At 44.8% G+C, this 19,363-nt stretch overlaps 1 protein-coding gene and 1 long non-coding RNA gene across 4 annotated transcripts in view; one reads left to right on the top strand and one right to left on the bottom strand.

The window, feature by feature from the left end:
* Cfap91 (cilia and flagella associated protein 91) overlaps positions 1-19,363 on the top strand; it is a 42,129-nt gene that overhangs the window by 16,079 nt on the left and 6,687 nt on the right. For all 3 annotated transcript variants that reach the window (XM_034515561.2, XM_076942914.1, XM_076942913.1), the window contains 6 exons: positions 2,022-2,204; positions 3,184-3,326; positions 11,903-12,019; positions 14,802-14,873; positions 16,042-16,188; positions 19,142-19,363. In XM_034515561.2, coding sequence (XP_034371452.2) covers positions 2,022-2,204; positions 3,184-3,326; positions 11,903-12,019; positions 14,802-14,873; positions 16,042-16,188; positions 19,142-19,363 — 884 coding nt within the window. The remainder of the gene's footprint in view (positions 1-2,021; positions 2,205-3,183; positions 3,327-11,902; positions 12,020-14,801; positions 14,874-16,041; positions 16,189-19,141) is intronic.
* LOC143444052 (uncharacterized) lies at positions 14,468-16,030 on the bottom strand. Its single transcript, XR_013113577.1, has 3 exons — positions 15,908-16,030; positions 14,690-14,795; positions 14,468-14,593 (listed from the first exon to the last, which is right to left on the bottom strand). It is a non-coding gene; the product is annotated as an uncharacterized LOC143444052 (long non-coding RNA).

Genomic DNA, 19,363 nt, shown 5'->3' with positions numbered 1-19,363 from the left:
AGGAGTTCTGTCTGAAAGGTGGACATTGGAAGAAAATTGCTAAGAAAGTCAAGTGACCATGTTCTAACAGATAGTCAAGTTACTACTTTGTCAGTGTTCGTATTAGGCCCCTTATTTTCATAACCCAAGTCTGTTTAAAAAGCCCATTAATTAACTTTGTTTTTAATTCTTGACCCTGGAGATGACATCTTAGTCATTTTTGTTAATTGCCTCTTTCCAAGAAAATTTTAATGCCACAGATGTCTTCATGTTTACATATCCTACAATTATATATTCTCATTTTATTCATAAAAACGAGAGATATTCACTTTACTACTTACTCAGGGAAGGATTAAGAATACTTTTTTTTTTTTTTTTTTTTTTTTTTTTTTTTTTTTTTTTTTACATTAGAGGCTGAGGAGATGGCCCAGTGACTAAGCACACAGGCTGTCCAAGCCCAAAGATCTGAGTTCAGATTCCCAGCACACCACCCAGGTGTGGCCGTGTGTGCCTGTCACCCCAGTACAGTGGAGGAAGAGAGGAGAATTACTGAGCTGGATTACTGAGAGAGCCTGTTTAAGGGCTTACAGCAAAGAGTGATGTATCAGGACACACAGTGTCCTTCTCTGGCCTCTGTACATGCTAGCACAGGGGCACACCCTCTCACACATGTGTGCACTCACCACATGAATACATACACACTAAATTAAAAATCCAGGTTAAAATTTTTATGAAAAACTTAAGTTATTAGGAATCATTTAATTTAATTTTGTAGTTTTTCTTATTGAAAAAAATGTTTTAAAAATTACCTATAAAAATTGTATTATTGGGGCCGTTGTGATTGTTCACTGGGTAAAATGCATTAATTCCTGGGACCCACTCAGTGCAAGGAGAGAACCAACGCCTGAAAGTGGTCCTCAACCTTCACACATGTGCCATGGCACTTGGAAACCCGCCCCCCTCCCCCATGAATGCACACACAGTATGCACACACACACTCACTTAAAATAGAATGTAATTAATTTTTTAAACATTGTATGACCTTTTACAAGTGCTGAGCCTGGGTGGTTGCCACACCCCAGTGGAAGGCCACATACCCAAGAATATCTGGACAACCCAAATGGGGCATTATGGGTAAAAAACAAACAAGCAAAAAGAGGACACTCGGTTGGGTGGGTAGGAAAATGGAGGGTTGAGGAGGGGGTGAATATAAGCAAACCATGCTAGATTCTCAAAGATCTATTTTAAAAAAATTAAATCAGCACTGAAAACTTTCCAATTGCCTCAAATTCATGAAAAAAAGTAAGAATTATATTACCAGTGCACTCAAATTAGCGGTTGATATGCACTCTTAACAATTCAATCACATTTTTTAAAACTATTAAAAAATTTTTTCAGAAAAAGTAAAATCAATTCAAAAATTAAAGTCTTACTTAGAATTCTTTTTTTTTTTTTTAACTCAACCTTTATTTATTTATTTTTTAAAATCTAACTAGCTTGCTGTTAACTATGTATTTAGATGTCACGGACATTTTTTTTTTTCTCTTCGGTATACAACATAGCTAGTGGTGGGTTTGACTAGTTTTCTAGATAAATGGCCAAATGTGAACTATTTTACTAAATTCCAACACTCAGAGTCACATAGAAAGATTTGCAGATGAACTGTGAACAGGTGCAAGGGAGCAGCGGCTCTGGGTCCTCCTGCAGTGCGACTTCTCTTGTGACACACTGTGATGAGAATTCACACGTGTGTGTGTGTGTGTGTGTGTGTGCGCGCGCGCGTGCGTGCGTGTGTGTATGTGTGTGTGTGTCTGCGTGCGGGTGCGTGGGTGCACATTGTTCGCACAAGTCTGCGGTGCTGCCCTTGCCTGTATTGGAGCTACCCTAATGGAAGAGCTGTTTCTAGTGCTGCCCTCTAGTTGTGGTGGGCCTTCGTAATGTTCACTCAGCTCTGTATCTATCTGCCTGCTGGGTCAAAACATTCTGCCTTTGAAATTCAGAGCAGAATGGGGAGAGAACCATGACAGAGCCTTTTATTTCAGACATCAGAAAACTCGTGGGAAAGGGGAAGAACATAGAGGGGAAGCTGCAGCGGAGAGACATCATCAAGGAGTACTCCAACTTTGGATCTCAGGTCTATGGACCTTTGTCTCGCCTTGGCCGTTTCCCAGACAACAACTCAGAGGACTTCGTTGTCAGAAACCATTATCTCAACACCTATGAAGGTAAAACAATCAAACAAACAAACAAACAAATAAATAGATCCATGTTGTTAGAGGTTTAGTAGGAAGCACCTGCATTCGGTACATTGACAGCAAGCAATAGAATATTTGAAAAAGCATCAGTGAACGCATTTCCTACCTTGTCAGTACAGGACAGGTTCATACAAAGTAATAAAAGCTCAGAGTCAAAGAAAAGAAACACCCGTAGAATAATTTAACAGAGAGTAAATTCAGTTAGCTACTAAATATGTATGTAAACATGGTAGTTAGGTGTAGTGGCAACTGTCTGTCGTTTCAAATCCTCAGAGCTGGAGGCAGGCAAATTGCCAGAGTCCAGAAGTTTGGGGCTAGCCTGAGCAACTTAGCAAGACTCCTACCTAAAAACAAACTCCAGCAATCAAGTTGTGAAGTAAATTTTTATTTAAAAACGAAAACGGAAACAAAAACCTTTACACCAGGTTTATGAAATAAACAAGACATTTTTAATGAAATCACAGACATTAAAACCTAGAAGGCAGAGTCACCAGGTGACCAGTTCATGGAGAGACCTGCACCTCTTATGAAGCCCACGAGACTAGTTTATGTGTTTTGAAGTTCATCTCGCAAGCTGAAGCATCATCTGGCCAAGATCACAAGTTAGTGGTTAGACTCTTGAACCTAGAGCCCAGACTGACATCTCCAGAGCAAAATATCACGAACTGGTGAACACCCACTTCAAAATGGTGGCACCACCTGTCACAAGGATGTAGACTTGTTGCTGGCTACTGGCTATACTTCCTGTAGGGCACATCGTTATTTTAGAATAACTTCTCGATGTGTCACCCAGGTCACTGAGAACAGACGCTAACCCCACATGATTTACAGTTTAGAAATGTTCATCCTCCTACGATGGCACCGTCCAACAGCTCGCAGACCTAACAGTGCACTCTCAACACGTTAAATGTAAGCACTGGACACTAAAAACACGCTCTTCCTCCTGTAGGATTAGTGGAACTTGAATCGTGCCTCCCTGATTTTGTGACACAGCCAAGGATCAAAGCTCCCAAGCCCCAAATCATTACCACCAAGGCCGGCTTCCTGAAGAGGACGGCCAGGGCAGACTATGAGCTGGCAGAGGTTCACAAGGTATAGTTGGGCTCTGAAGACCAGATGCTTCCGTTCCGACTTCTACCGAGGGATGCTACACCCTGAGCCACAAGTCATCAAAGGCGGCAGTGACTGTGTACCTGAAACACAACCTACATTCTTTCTCCTTTCTAGGCTTTCTCTCTTGGAGGTTCCCCATACTGTCCAGAACTAATGTGTAGTCTGCCTTCCTTCCAAACTACTAGCAGACCTTCCTAGAGGTCACCTCTCCCTACACAGAAGTTACTACTTTCTGAAAGTGCTCTCTCCTTTGGCTCTGTATAGTGTAAAACCTGAAACTATGGCATTCAGCAAATTCTACTATTGGGGATTACTTGGTGTTATGAGTTGTAACAGGCTCCTTTTTCTTCCTTTTATGTTTGCGGTTAGGGCACTAAGAGGAAGAGGCAATGTGACTGGCTCCCTTTTCATCTAGTTTAAAAGCTAAGCAAGAAAGTTGGATGGTCATCAAATGTCGGCATCAGAATCCTAGGGCGGGCTTGTTAAAATGTGCCGCTAGGCTCCACCCCCAGAGTGTCTGTTCAGTAGGTCTGGGTGAAGCCTCGGAGATGCGGGGCAGTTTTCACAAGTCTCCAGGTGATACTGTTGCTGTGGGCCCAGGAACCCCACTTTGGAACCCCTGGTTTATGACATCCTCCTGTCCACAGATATTTGCTTGCCCCAGTGGTATCTGTAACACATAAGAACTTATGGGAACCCCAACTCCACAAGAAAATTATAGGCCCTCAAAGCCTGGGGAGATGGCTCAGTCTGTAAAGCACTTGCTGGGCAAGCATGAGGACCTAAGTTCAACCCCCAGCACCCAGGTAAGAAAGCTGGTGTGGTGGCACATATATCCCAGCACTGGAGAGGCAGATGTAGCATCCCTGGACTCACTGGCCAGTGAGCCTGGTGTAATTATCAAGCCCCAGGTCTCAGTGAGACATCATGAAAAAACCAAGGCGGCTGTGTCCAGAGGAACCACATCTGGGTTTGACCTCTGGTTTACACACACACCTGTACACACCATATGAGCCCAGACACATACACTTTGAAAAACTTTAGGACCTCGATAACAACCACATATATCTTTTGCCCCCTACTCCTTCTCCACCTGTGTTCGCCTCTCCTTGACTGCTGTGCTCAGCGGTCTCATTTTCTGTAAGATTCTTTTCCTGTACTTTGTGTTGTATTACAGAAACTTGTGCTCCCAATTTGCTAAAGCTTTGGACCATGTGATCATGTTCCCTTCTCTGTTGCTCAGCTGTGTTTATCAGAGCAAATGTCTCGTGAATTCCAACCTACCCTGAATCAGCGTATGACCCTGCGTTGGTCAAGATACGTCGTTTATTTTAAGTCATTGTTAGATCTGGTTTACTATGTTTCACTTCTCTGCTCAGGGGTGAGATAACAGAGCTCACGGCTCCCTTAGTTCTCCTTCCAATTGTCCCACGTGCGGGGTTGGCACCAGACTTGGGCAGTCTCCTGAAATGACCTTGAAACATCTCTTCTTCCTTCTCCTCTGGGAACAATTTGAACAAGACTGAGATGATCTATCCCTTCAGTGTGGAAAGACGGACAAAGCTATCTAGAACTGCCATCCTCACCGGAAACAGTTTAACCTGTGCCTCAATTTCTTTACAGCATAGAGAGCTACTTTGCATTCATTTTGGTAAATTATATTGTTTAGATTCTCATTTTATCTGTTCAGTTTTTTGGACATGATCACTGATTGTATTTTTTATTTTGTTTTATATATAATCATGTTTCTTTTTTTTTCCATTCTAAAGTAATCTTGACTCTTTTTCTTTGATCTCTTACTGGAGGGTTGCTCATTTTCTTGGAACTGTTCTTTCAAACAATGAATTCTCAGATATATATATATATATATATATATATATATATATATATATATATATCTCCACATATCTCCACACTACTTTCTTCTCTTGTTTTATATATATATATATATATATCCTTCTCTTTGCATTGTTCTGCGATTATTTTTCTAAGCTTGGAAAACTGAATGTGTAGATTATCAATTTCAAATATTCATCAACTTCATATAAGTCTTTTAAACTAAGCATTCCCTTCAAAATGCTGGTTTTTGCTGTCTTGTTTTGGTATGTGATGCTTGCCAGTCTTAATTCTAATATCTAAAAGTATCCAACTTGGCTTTGAACCTGTATTTAACGCCTTATAATATTTCCAAATTCATAGGAATTTTAACTTAATTTCTGGTTAGCTTCTAGCTTAAGGGTACTGTGGTTAGAGATTAGAGCCCTAATCTCTGATACCAGCCCTTTGAGGTTGGTGAGGCTTTGGGGTTGGAGATGAGACTGGGGCACATGAGACCCAGCACGTTCAAGGCCCTGCTTTAATTCCTCAGCAGTACTGAGAGGTCGATGCCGAGAGCAAGGAGAGAGGCAGGAAGAGGAGGAAGAGAGACCAGGATGTGGTTACACCTAGAAGTTAATAAAAGCCTACCTTCAGATTACATACATTTTATACTATGCCTCTCTGATGTGGGGACAGATTGTTTCCAAGTCCCCATTCATCCCTGGGATATTACTGACATTTAGCTCCCAAACATATGTGCTATAATCATGCAATACACTTTTACTCTCTCCCCTGCCTCCGCCCTGCTTGTTTTGATTTCTTTGAGATGGATCACACATGGCCCCTGTAGGCCTTGAATAACTGTGTGGCTGAGGAAGACCCTGAACTCCTAATCCTCCTGCCTCCACTTCCTGCGTTCAGGGATTACAGGTGTGTGCCTGTATGCTTGGCATATTTTTATTTTCATTGCTTTAAATTTTTATTTTAAAGCAGTGAAAAAGAAAAAGGAAATAACACAACAATAACAAAACTACAACACTCCCCAAATTAAAAACCAAACCAAACCAAACCAGGGGCCCAGGAGATGGCTCAGCAGATAAAGGCGCTTGTCGATGAATCCCAGCGACCTGAATTCAATCCTCAGAAAGGCTGAGGGAGAAAAGTGTTTCCATAAAGTAGTCCTCTGACCTCCACAAGTGTCCCATGGCAAAGGGGTACGCATGTGTGTGTACACACACACACACACACACACACACACACACACACACTCCAACAATGAATATTTTAAAAATTAAGAAGACCAAAAGATTTTACCTTTGTTTATTCTCTCTGCTGCCCTCCCTGTCTTTACAGACGTGTAAGTCTCTGACCCCTATCTTTTTTTTCTTCTGCCTTAAGAATTTGATCCTTTTCAGTGTGGTCTGCAGGCAGTGAGCTCCAGGCTTTGGGTCCAGTCTTTCACCTTTGCTTTCAGTTGGGGCAGGGAGGTGAAAGTTCACATACAATAAATCCACCCTTTAAAGCATACAGTCCAACGGCTGTTAGCATGTCCATTCCATAGGCTTGTGTCTGTACTCACTGTCTAATTCTAACCCCCAAACCCCCATACCTATACCTCTTAATCCCTCTCTCTCTCTCTCTCTCTCTCTCTCTCTCTCTCTCTCTCTCTCTCTCTCTCTCCCTCTCTCCTCATCCCCTGCTGATCTCCACTCTACTTTCTCTTTATGGAGTTCTTTGTTCTGAACAAACAGTGCATCTCGTGACAAGCTTCACCCGTCCAGCACAGTGTTCCTGAAGCCCACTCATATCCTGGCACAGCTCCAGGTCTTCATTCTTTTTATGACTGCATAATATTCCATTGTGTGGACAGACCACACTCTACTTAGCCCCTCCCAAGCTGATGAGGACTTCAGTTATCTCTATTGGTGCTATGGCCTTTTGTGTTCTAGTCTTGGAGAGGCATGGTTATGGTTCTTCTGGATGTGTCTCTAGGAGTAGAGTGATAGCCCACACAGCAACTGTTTTATGTTTTGATGAACTGCCTGGTTGTGGCCAAAGTGACTACACTATTTCTGTCTCAGTGGCAGTGTGTTTGGGTTCCAGTTTCTGCACATGAAACTTTGTCTCCTATGGTCTCCTCTAGCCATTTCGGCATGAGACAGGTGGTGTCCCCATGTGGTTTTGATTTGCATTTCCCCATGCTTGATGTCATTAAGGATCGTTTAAAGTACTTGTTGGTAGTTTATATATTTTTAAAGACATGTCTATTTAAATATTTTGTCCATTTTAAAAATCAGTTGTCCTTTTGTCTGAATTTAAAAAATATTCTAGAGATTAGACCTTTATCAGTTCCAGACTGTCCTCCATTCTGTGGGTTGTCTTCTAACTTTCTGAACACTGTTCTTCAAAGCACAAAGGTTATTTATTTTAGTCTTTTCCTTAAAAATATGTATCTTTGTGATGTGTGCCCACAACACACACACACACACACACACACACACACACACACACACACACACACACACACACGCACGCAGGCACGCAGGCACGCAGGCACGCAGGCAGGCACGCACGTGCATGCACATGAGTGCAGGTGCCCATAGAGTCCAGAAGAGGGCGCTAGATTCCCTAGAGTTGGAGTCACAGGTGGTGCTGGGACCCAATCTCTAGTCCTCTTGCAGGAACAGCACATAGTCTTTACCCTCAGCTGTGTCTCCAGCCTGAATCTTGTCACCCTGTATAGAACTCCACCCTGGGCGTTTTTCTCTCCCAACACTTCAACATCTTATTGGTTATAATTTCTCACTGGAAATCTGTCGTCCTCATTGTTTCTGTGTAGGAAAGGTGATGTTCCCATGCCCTCTAGTATCTTTCAAAAATATTCCATTTGGGTCTTTCTTTAATTTAAGGAGTACACATCTTCACTTTTGCCTTTGCTTGAGGTGTTTATCTTGTTTGTTCTACTACAAGCGTCCGAGATACACAATGGTGTTTTTAGAATGATTCTGGAAAGTTTCAGCCATTACTGCCTCAAGTATTTTTTCTGTTCTCCCCTCCTTTCTCTCCTTCCCCTCCCTTCCCCTCCCATCTTTCTCCTCTCCTCTCCTCTCCTCTCCTCTCCTCTCCTCTCCTCTCCTCTCCTCTCCTCTCCTCTCCTCTCCTCTTCTCTCCTCTCTTCTTCTTTCCCCTGCTCTCCTCTCTCCCTCCTTCTCTTCTATCTTCTCTGCCCTCTCCTTTCCCTTCCCTTCCCTTCTCCTCTTTCTTCCTCCCTATCCCCCCCCCCTTTTTTTTTTTTTTTTTTTTTTGGCTTTTTTTTTTCCAGACACGGTCCCAGTGTAGCCCAGGCTGGCCTCAAACTCACTATGTAGCTGAGGATGAGTTTGAACCTCTGATCTTCCTGCCTCTGCCTCCTGTGAGCTGGGATCATGAACATGAGCCACCATGCTGGTTGTATGAGGTGCTGGAATTGAAGCCAAAGCTTCACACAAGCCTTCTGTCAAGGAATGCCCAGCTCTCCGACTCTTTTCCTAAGATCTGGTATTCTGTCTCTTTGTGTGTTATGGCTTTTGCTGTTCTTTACGATTCCTGGGGGTTCTATACTGTTTCTGGTTGCTTTCTCATGGCAGTTCATCCTGGGAAGCTTTTATTGACCATTTTCAAATGACTTGATTCCTGCCTTGGCTATATTACATCAGTTCTGAGTCTGTTGAAGGCATTTTCTGCTTCTGTTACAGCGTTTTGATTTCTAACTCTGCACTGTGGTTCTGTTTGAACGTTTTCCTCTCTCTTTGCATTTCTTCTCATGTGTTGTCTACTTTCCCCATCAGTTCCTTTATCATATTAGTCAGAGATATTTTTAAATCTTTGATGATTCTAAGATGTGCCTGCTTAGGACTTGTTGGTTTCACCATCTAGATAGTTGTGTTTTTTTTTTTTTTTCTTGCCTTTTTAGTATACTTTCTAGTACGTAACCTAAAATTGACAGTCTACAGTCTGACAACAGATAATAGCGGAGGTAAATTGGCTATGTGGTATCGTACTGTTAGTCTTGCTGGGAGCTGGAGCACACCTGATGTCTGAAGTATCTGTAGGTGTTGATGGTGTTGCTGTATTTTGGTGTCCTTGTTTCTGTTTCTCCTCTTGGGTTTGGAGTGAGATGTATTTACATGGACTCTCCTGCTTTGGAGTACTGGGTGGAAGAGACTCAGCAGTGCCAGGTTGTCAGGAAAGCATCTCTGCAAGGATATACTGTTTTGAGAATCCACGACTGTCCGAGGGGAGGGTGATGAACTGTCTCCCCAAGTTGCTTCATGGCCTGTGGCACAGATACCATGGAGGAGAAATATCCAGAATGGCCTGAAGCAGTTACCACAGTATAATATTTTCAGGTTGTTCTTGGTAAGACATTTCACTGGAAAAACCACATTTTTTGATGGACAGGTGAGTTGCCTCAGCAAGCAAAGCAACTTACTACCTGAACTGACCTGTTTGAGTTCAATCCCAAGACCCATATGGTAGAGAGAGCCAGCTTTTAAGAGTTGTCATTTGTGCGTGCGTGTGTGTGTGTGTGTGTGTGTGTGTGTGTGTGTGTGTGTGTGTGTGAGCCAGAGGTAGATACTGGGTGTCTTCCTCAATTGCTCACCTACCGTCTTATTGTGTTTTGGAAGTGTCCTTGACTGAACCTGTAGATTGCTGAATCATGTGGCTGGCCAGCAAGCCCCAGGGATCCTCTCCCTCCCAGGGTTAGCATTCCTGGTGTGCACTGCTTCTTATAGCTTCTTAAGTAGATTCTTTGACATCTGACCCAGGGCCTCAGACTTGTTTGGGCAGCGCCTCACTGACCGAGCCCCTTCCCTAGCCCCCATAAGGTATATCTTAAGTTTTTTTCTTTTTGGTGCTGGGATTGAACTCAGTCTCCAAGCACGCCAGACCAACCGCCTTCATTGAACTGTGGCCCTAAACTCCCTCACATAAGTCATAAATACATAAAACATACTGTTCTGCTCTTGCTTTTTATTAATTTAACATCAAGATAATATTGATATCTGTATCAATATTAGCAGAACAGCTGTCTTACTGTCTTTTACACTTTCACGATGGATTGCTGGATGCCTCGACCCTGGCGGAGACTTAGGCTGTTTATGAAGTATCAGCATTGAATCAGGGTTTTAGTGACTCTTTGTCTGCACCATTTGGTATATGGGCAAACACATATGATATTCCCAGACATGTGTGACACACAATGTCACAACATATGCACATCTGTCATTTTGATGGATATTGCCAAATTTTCTTACGTAAATGATCTATCTGTTTCAGTGTTCATACACACTCCAGATTTCCCATGGTTTCTCATGGTGTGGCCCAGGGCTCTGCTCTCTGAGCTCCCCAGCTGATGGCATATTAATACCCGCCCACTGGTCCGTCTTCACTGCTCCCCCAGCCCTGGCTGCCCAGAGCTGGCAGTTTTGTTTTGGATGAACTCAGTGATTCTGTTAGCACCACGGTTAGGAAGTGCTAAATTTCAGTTACACCTTGTAACACTTCTGACAGCTTCAACAGTTAGTCCTGTGCTTTTCTTTAAACATCACTTGCCTATGTTCTTATGAAAAAAATATAATGTAAAAATCTTTTTATGATAAAAATTAACCGAGGTATAGGCTTTACATCACAAACACAAGAACTCTTGGTGCTTTTAACTGTAAAGTATTTCCCTGATGTTAAGATCGAATTGCTGAAATAACCCTTATGTATGATTTTGATGGGGCTTTTGGAGATATAAAAGCAGGGAACCTGTAAAAATACAAAACTGCACATACCCTGTCACCAGGAAATGAGTTAATTGATATGTTTTAATTCACAAACTTCCAGGCAAAAGGAAAGGCCCCTCTCCACTTAGAGACAAGTGTTGTCTAATGTTCTCCAGCTCCCCGCAACATCAAACACACTGATCATTTACTGACCCACTGTCTACACAGGAGAAGCTCTTATCTCTGATATTTGTTGAAATCAATCAGTTAGTGGTGTGTGGAAGCAGGTGCTTATGCATATGTGCACACAGAAAGAATCCTTGTTTTTGTTTTTTGAGACAGGGTTTCTATGTGTAGCCCTGGCTTTCCTGGAACTCACTCTGTGGACCAGTCTGGCCTCGAACTCAGAAATCCACCTGCTTCTGACTCCCAAGTGCTGGGATTAAAGGTGTGTGCCACCACTGCCCAGCCCAGAATCCTTTAAAAATTAAAAAAAAAAAAAAAATCCCAGAGATCTTTGATGGAAATTGATACAAAACCAGGTTGGGGCTAAAGAGATGACTCAGCAACTAAGAGAGCTTAGTGCTCTTGCAAAGGACCTGGGTGTGGTTTGTTGAGGACCAGGGTTCAGTTCCCAGCACCTATATGGTGCTCACAACCACCTGGTGACCCGATTTCCACTTCTGACCTCTGAAGCACACACATAGTACATACATGTGCACTCAGGCATGCCCAGACACACATAGCATAACATCAGTTAATATATACTTGAAAATAGATGCCGTGTTTATTTAGTGGTTAATGAATTCCTAGGAGTGTGATAGCACACTGTGTGAGTACAAACACCCCAGCCAGAACGGGCTTGGCCAGCCTTGAATGTGGGCTTAGAGACTCTGATACTCAGATACACAGTCTAGATCTGACACTGGAGGAGTCTGGGAGAACAAGAGATGACATTGGTTGGTATTTATTTTTTATTTATTTCAGGCGCTGTTGGATAAGAAGAATAAAGGTCTAGAAGAAATGAAATCTCTGCGATTCCTGCAAAAAAATCCCATCTCTCAGGCTCGGCTTCCAACCCCCTCCTTGGAAATGTCTTCCTATGTAAGTCTGAGGCTTTTCTTTGAAACACTACATACAAGGACTTCAGTAGGCTCATGCTTAGCGTAGCCTGGGTAGAAAACAAATACGAGCTAACAGTGTTAGTGTTCCAAACTCTGATTTAAAATCAGTTTCTTCTCTTTTAAGTTTTTTTTTGAGTTCTATTTCTTTTGTTTTACGTGTCTGGGCATTTCTTCTGCACGTGTGTCTGTGCACCACATGCATGCATTGACCATGGAGACCAAAACAGGATTCTGGATTCCCCTGGATCCAGAGTTACAGAGAGCTGTATGCTACAATGTGGGTGCTAGGGATGGAATCCAGTCCGTTGGGAGAGCAGCCAGTACTCTTAACCACTGAGCCATCTTTCCACCCCCCCCCCCCCCCAGTTCTCTCTTAATTTGCATGTATCAAACAACTAAGGCATACAAATATAATCCGAGTGAGATCTAAACCCAATCCTTTCAAGAATGAAAATACAAAGAATGAAAAATAGTTATTAGAAGGTAATCCTCATGTATGTCAAAAAAAAAAGAGAGAGAGGAAGATGAGGGAAGGGGGAGGGGGAAGAGGAAGAAGAGGGGATGGAGGAGGGAGAGAGGAAGGAAGGGAAAGAGGAGGGGAAGGAGAAGGGGAGGAGGAGGGAGAGAGGGAAAAGAGGGGGAGGGAGGAAGGAGAGATGGAGCCAGGGGGAGAGGGAGAAGGGGAAGGAGGGAGGGGAGACAGAGAAGGATGGTGGCATGCCCTGTAACCTCAGCACTGGGGAGGGAGGCCAGGGCAGCAAGATCACTCAGATGGGCACTGTTCTCAGAGGAGGGATGTAGCCAGTGAGAGAGCCTCTAAAGGCTGTAGCTTTCTTGGGGGGAGGGTGAGGGGGAGTACTCTGAAGGGGGGGAGGGGAAGTACTCTGAAGGGGGGGAAGGGGAGGGTGAGGGGGAGTACTCTGAAGGGGGAGGGGGAGGGGGAGGGGGAGGGGGAGGGGGAGGGGGAGGGGGAGTACTCTGAAGGAGCACTGACTAGCTCTCCACTACTGGGCTCCCTCTTCAGACTCTGCTCACATGTTTAGTTATTTGTTGTCTGTCATGGGTATCAGCTCCCCCACTGCCCTGCTGCCCACCTTACAGTGAGAGGCCTTAATTAGATTTCCAGGTTTGCTGCTTTTGATGCACCATTTTATGCACACAGATAACGTATTTTGAGCCAGACTCCATTCTCTCTGCTCCACGTGCTTCCTTATTCTCCTCTACCATGAATTCCTTCCAGTCTCACGTGCTCTTTCTTAATTTTTTTGTTTGTTTTTTGTTTGTTTGTTTGTTTGTTTGTTTTTCGACTGGATTTCTCTGTGTAGCCCGGGCTGTCCTGGAACTCACTCTGTAGACCAACCTGGCCTTGAACTCAGAAATCCGCCTGCCTCTGCCTCCCAAGTGCTGGGATTAAAGGCGTACGCCACCACCGCCCGGCTGCTCTTTCTTAATTTAATTATTTACTTATATCCTAAATGTTGCTCCCCTCCCTGGTTCCCCTCTTCCAGAGTTCTTCATCCCATTCCCCAACCTCTTCCCCTCTGAGAGTGTGACAACCCCCCCCCCCAAGGCATCCCCCTTCTCTGGGGCACCAAGTCTCTGACAGGGTTAGTCAAATCCTCCCTCTCCCACTGAGTCCAGACAAGCCAGACAGTTCTCTGCTACATAAGTGCCTGGGGCCTCGGACCCGCCCATGTATGCCCTTCCGTTGGTGGCTTAGTGTAAGTTTCTGCATCTGTCTCAGTCAGCTGCTGGCAGAGCCTCTCAGAGGACAGCCATGCTAGGTTCCTGCCATGCATGTCCTTTTGGGTCTGGGTTACCTCACTCAGGCTGATATTTTCTGGTTCCATCCATTTGCCGGCAAAATCCATGATGCCCTTGTTTTTACTACCCTAATTGTATTCACATGCTCTTTTAAAAACCCACTGAGTTTTGTGGGTGGTGTAAGGCCACAGGGCCATGTACTGGAGCTTGGGGTTGCATTCCTGAAGAAAACTGTCTTCCCTCTCCTACTACCATCGACTGCTAGTAGCCCATCAGCTGGAGGTGAGACTTCACGAGCCCACGCCCCATCCATCCTGGGGTTTTGTCGGGCTTGACCTTGTACAAGTCTTGAGTGTGCAGTAACACAACCATTATGAGTTCATGTGTGCAATGGTGCTGTCACATCCAGAAAATACCATTTCCTTATAGTCACCCACCACCTCTGTCTCTTACCCTCTTTCTGTCCCCTCTTCCATGATAATCCCTGAACCTTTGGAGGAGCAGCGTGATGGAGTTGCCCCATTTAGGGCTGGGCACGCTGAAGTCTCTGGATCTCTTTGCAATGACCCAGTTATTTCAATTTTTGTAGGTGGTGACTCTTACCCACTGTATCCTGATTTTGCCAGTATAGCTAAGTCATGTGACAAGCACCCCCCCACACACACACACACACACACTGTACCTGCATTAGCTGTACTTGTGGATGCAGAACGATTCTGTTGGAAGTGGTTTCATGTAGAGGGCTAGCCTGGCAATCCCACCATTCCTTCCTTTTAGGCTCTCATTAATGCTGTATTATTCATAAAATAAAAATGACGAATTTCAGTGATGCCATAAGTAACATTTAAAACATGGTGTGTTCGAGGAGAGCAAAGCCCCGTCTTACTCTCAGTTCTTTTGGCATCTGCCTCAGCCTTATGCTTGAAATAAGTCTTCAAATGCTGTTAGCTGCCTGGGCTGCTGCTGTTCTCAGGCTGCTCCCCTCGTTGTCTCTGTAGGAAGAAGGAGAAATAGAAATGGCTGTCATCTACTTGCAGAAGCTACTCCGGGGCAGAGTCGTGCAGAACATGGTACGTAGGTCTGCCCACTGGGCCAGCATTTCTCCCTTGAGAGGAAACAATAGAAACTGTGTCTGTGCTTGCTGCCTAGGGGAATTCCCTCCTGTACCGTGGGCCCCTGTTCCTGTGCACTATAGAATTAATTACCTGTCCCCCAGTGCCATCCTTGTCCATCTGGGCCACACAAGGTCAACAAAAGAGGAAGTACCTGCCTGCGGCCGGCCACAGTTGTAAATCAGGCTGTGAACTGGTTTTTTCTCTGGTTGGATTGCTAACTCCCCAGACTTGCTCACCTGTCTTTTGACTGTTAGAGTGTTACAAACCAAGAGGGATTCTCTAATTTTCTAATACGTTTTAAAACAGTTATTTGAGTTTGCACAGAGTGAGCAATATCCGTGTTATAAACACAAAGTAGCTTCAGCTCTGAACTCTTGCCCTCATTATATCCTGTGTGTATTCCCTCATTTTTTCCTCCTACTAGGAATCTCATTTTAGCAGGAAGTAATTTGAGTTTGAGGGATGTTCCCCTAACAACCAGCAGGCCTTGTGCTGCTCCTGACTTTATCTTTGGCGGGAAGATTTCTGCCGCTGCTGCAGTCACATCTTACTGTAAAATTCACAAAACCCTCTTCCATGGTTCTTTCTCCTGAGGGCTGTAGTTCTTGAGAGACTCAGAGGTGACTAGCCCAGGGCGGCTGGAGAGCACCGGAGCTCAGCACTGTGCTTTCTCCTCTTCTCCCGGTAATCCGAGGGAGAATCAGGAGTACCCTTCAGACAGCTGATTGTGCGCTATGAGGCAGGAGGCCCGTTCACTGGAAAAGCAAACTGGCCTCAAATAGTGCCATCCCAGGTTAACAGAATTTTTTTTTTAAAGGGGGCACAGTAGTGAGCAGAGGACTCTAGTTCCTTAACATGACTCTGTGTTTGCTACCTTGCCAGTGTGTCCGATGGAGAAAGCAGCTCACTGAAAGCATACACCCATACCCATAGCCACAGAGAGAGGGGAGAGGGGGGGGGGGATTGGAGGAGGGGGCCGTCATGCGCACCAGCATCGCTGGTGAACTGGCAAGCAGTAGGTTCGGAACTCGCTCACACATGTCTTCCAGCTCACTGCGTGGCCCTCGCTGGCTTGGCACAAGATAACAAACAGGCAGAGCTTTTTGGATTTGCTTTGGTGCAGATGTTTGAAGGCAAGGAGAAGCGGCTGGAGTTGATCCTGGAGTTGCGCACCAGCCACGCCCTGCAAGAGGATGACAAGCTAGTGAAGAAAGCGGAGAAGCAAGTGACCCTGGCTCTACAGCGGCAGAGGAACCTGCACGAGGACAAGGTTCTGCCCTTTGTGCCCGTTCTGACTTGCTGTGCATCCGCTCGTGGGATGGTTACTGTTATTACAGCATTGGAATAGCGATAGATGAAAGGAATATAAAAATTATTCCACAGCCGGGCGCACAGCATTCTGAGCAGCCCAAAATATGAATGAGGGCGGACCCCAGCTGAGTGGAAATGATGCTTTTCACTTTACTTAAAAAACAAGAGGTTGAGCGGCGGTGGCGCACACCTTCAATCCCAGCACTTGGGAGGCAGAGGCAGACCGATATCTGAGTTCGAGGCCAGCCTCGTCTACAAAGGGAGTTCCAGGACAGCCAGGGCTGTTAAATCGAGAAACCCTGTCTAGAAAAGTCAAAAACAAACATAACCTTTTCCAACTTTAAAATTTTTCCCTTTCTAGTTTTCTTAAACATTTATTTAGTAACTCTGCTGAACTCTCTCAAGTATAGGCTTAGCAGAAAGACTAAATGAGTAAGAAAAATTAACGTAAAAAAAAACCCCACAGTGTAAGATTTCTGTTAAAACATTAGCGTTTATTTTGGAATTTTTGGAGTCACATGTGGATTGCTCTTGCTGAATAAACTGCCTATTAAATATGCCTCTGTCACAATGTTTGGTGACTCTTGTCAGGCTCCCCCTTCCCCTGTTCTACCCTTTGATGCTAAACTAAGAACAACAGATCCCCACCCATCCATCGTCCATCTGTCTGTGCTCACTCTTAAGTGCTATTGACGACACTGTAGCTAGTCACTTCTGTTCCCAGTTGTCTGTAAACCAAACCTAGAAGTGAACCCATTTGCAGAGCTTTTAGTGTTAAAGTTGTAGTACTGACAGCAACATTATTTGACCCACTTTGAATAACCCACTTTGCATAACTCTTTTGCTATATGGGAATTGAGCACGAATAATAACCAACTTGGGAATGACAACAGCTTTACTTTTTCTGATATGACAGCAATGCCATAGGTGGTCAGTGAGCCTGGGGGAGTGGGGGCCAAGTTGGAGGTGAGACAGTAAGGGAGCCACACGCTGTGCCACCTAAAAGGATGCAAGATGAAGATAATATGAACCCAGGGTGTCTAAATCTGGTGGTTCTAGTGTCTTGGAGGTGTTCAGACAGGGGACACAAAGCCATGGGAGCAGTAGGCCCAAGGGGAGATGGGAAAAATTCTTCCTTGGCTCTTTGAGACACATAGAGCTAAGCCAACTATGTAGTGGATATCCATGTCAGCTAAGCAAGATGGGGAGGGTTATTGGAAATACTGTCACCCCTCCAAAGACTGTTCAACTTCAGGCCTATCGAGGCACCCAGTCCAGGGGTATGAGGGAGAGGACCGTTCCACACACACGAGAATGCTGGTCTTTTTACCTTCCACCATTCCTGTGGGAAACTGTTGAGGAAACACAGCTCCATTTTCTGATGGATGAATGGTAACGACTGTGGCAGTAATGTCTTCTAAGCACCGCTTGTGCATCCCTGGCTACATTTCCTAGAAAGGAAGGAAGCTGGACATGAACGAGCAGATGTGGATGGATCTTAGGTTAGTAGTTTAGGAACTGAGAGCGCTTAGATCTATGGAGACAGAGGAAGAATCCAACTGTCAAAAAGGATATTGAACTTCAGGGCTGGAAAGGCTGTCTGGTTGAGGATGGGGATGAGGGAGCTGAGCTAACCACTACCCTTGACAGTCAGTCTCAGCCAGCGTCATTACCCCTGCGACCTGTGAATATCCATTCCCTTTAGACACAAACCAGAGGGGGCTCTGAGCAGAGCATCATGGCAGGAAGAAGGGAGACTTTCCCTTTTGCTCAAGAAGGGGGAAGGGAGCAGATAAGTCATCTTAAACATTCCTCCTCCTCCTCCTCCTCCTCCTCCTTCTTCTTCTTCTTCTTCTCCTCCTCCTTCTCCTCCTCCTCCTCTTCTTCCTCCTCCTTCTCCTCCTCCTCCTCTTCTTCCTCCTCCTTCTTCTCCTCCTCCTCCTCCTTTTCCTCCTCCTCCCCTTCCTCTTCCTCCCCTTCCTCCCCCCTCCTCCTCCCCTTCCTCTTCCTCCCCTTCCTCCCCCCTCCTCCTCCCCTTCCTCTTCCTCCCCTTCCTCCTCTTCCCCTCCTCCTCCTTCTTCTCCTCCTCTTCCTCCTCCTCCCCTTCTTCTTCCTCCCCTTCCTCCTCCTCCCCTTCTCCTCCTTCTCCTCCTCCTCCTCCTTCTTCTTCTTTCTCCTCCTCCTCCTCCTCCTCCTTCTTTCTCCTCCTCTTCTTCCTCCTCCTCCTCCTTCTTTTTCTTCTTCTTCTTTCCCCTCCTCCTCCTCTTCCTCCTTCCTCTGTGAAAGCCAGGGCATGGGTACCCATACATCAGTGGCATTGACTGAACACTCCATGGGTCCCTTATTTTACCTCAGTGGTACATGAACATTTAAGCTTTATCCTACGGTCTTTTTAAAGATGACTGTTGATACCTTTGAACTTATTAAAAATCTAAAAAGTACCGAGGTTTTCCACTTTCATGCTATTCAAAGTTTTAAAGTCCTTCAAGCTTGTAGGAAAAGACTGGACATTTAAAAATTAAAAGTTGTCATAAGTGAATTTCTAGGAAATTTCATTTTATTAAGTTGGATACAATATTACCTTTAGTAAGAAGCTTCTGCTTTTCCTTCCTGTCTGACTTTCCACATAACATTATAAAATTGCATTGTGTTGCTAAAAAAAAAAAAAGTTTCACTAGGTTCTCTTTGTAACTTGAGGGCCGTGATCCATCAGGGACTGGCTAGGCAGTCTGCCTCCTCAGATCTAAGTTAGTATTACATTGTACAATAAGTGCCCCAGGGTGGGGCCACTGGGGCATAGCATTTCCGGTTAAGGCTGTTCTGACAATGATCTTGCTCATTTTGAGTCATCCACACTTAATGGCCACCATTCTGAGTGGAGTGTATCCTTATGAGTCTTTATTGTTTTTCAGTTGTCATTGGTTGAAAACCACTTGGGTGACCTGGAAGGAAGAGTGCTGGCGGATATGTTCGACTTCCTGTCCAAAGAACTGGTGAGGCTGCAGGAGGAGAGGAGAATCCACGCCTTTGCCATGCTGGCTGAGCGCCAACGGCGCATGCGAGAGGCCGAAGAGAGTGGGCGGCGCCAGGTGGAGCAAAGGCGCCTGAAGCAAGAGGACCAGATATTTATGGAG

The sequence above is a fragment of the Arvicanthis niloticus genome, chromosome 12 (genome assembly GCF_011762505.2).
Source record: "Arvicanthis niloticus isolate mArvNil1 chromosome 12, mArvNil1.pat.X, whole genome shotgun sequence".
NCBI classification, from domain to species: Eukaryota; Metazoa; Chordata; class Mammalia; order Rodentia; family Muridae; genus Arvicanthis; species Arvicanthis niloticus.
This window is presented reverse-complemented; position numbering and strand designations above follow the sequence as displayed.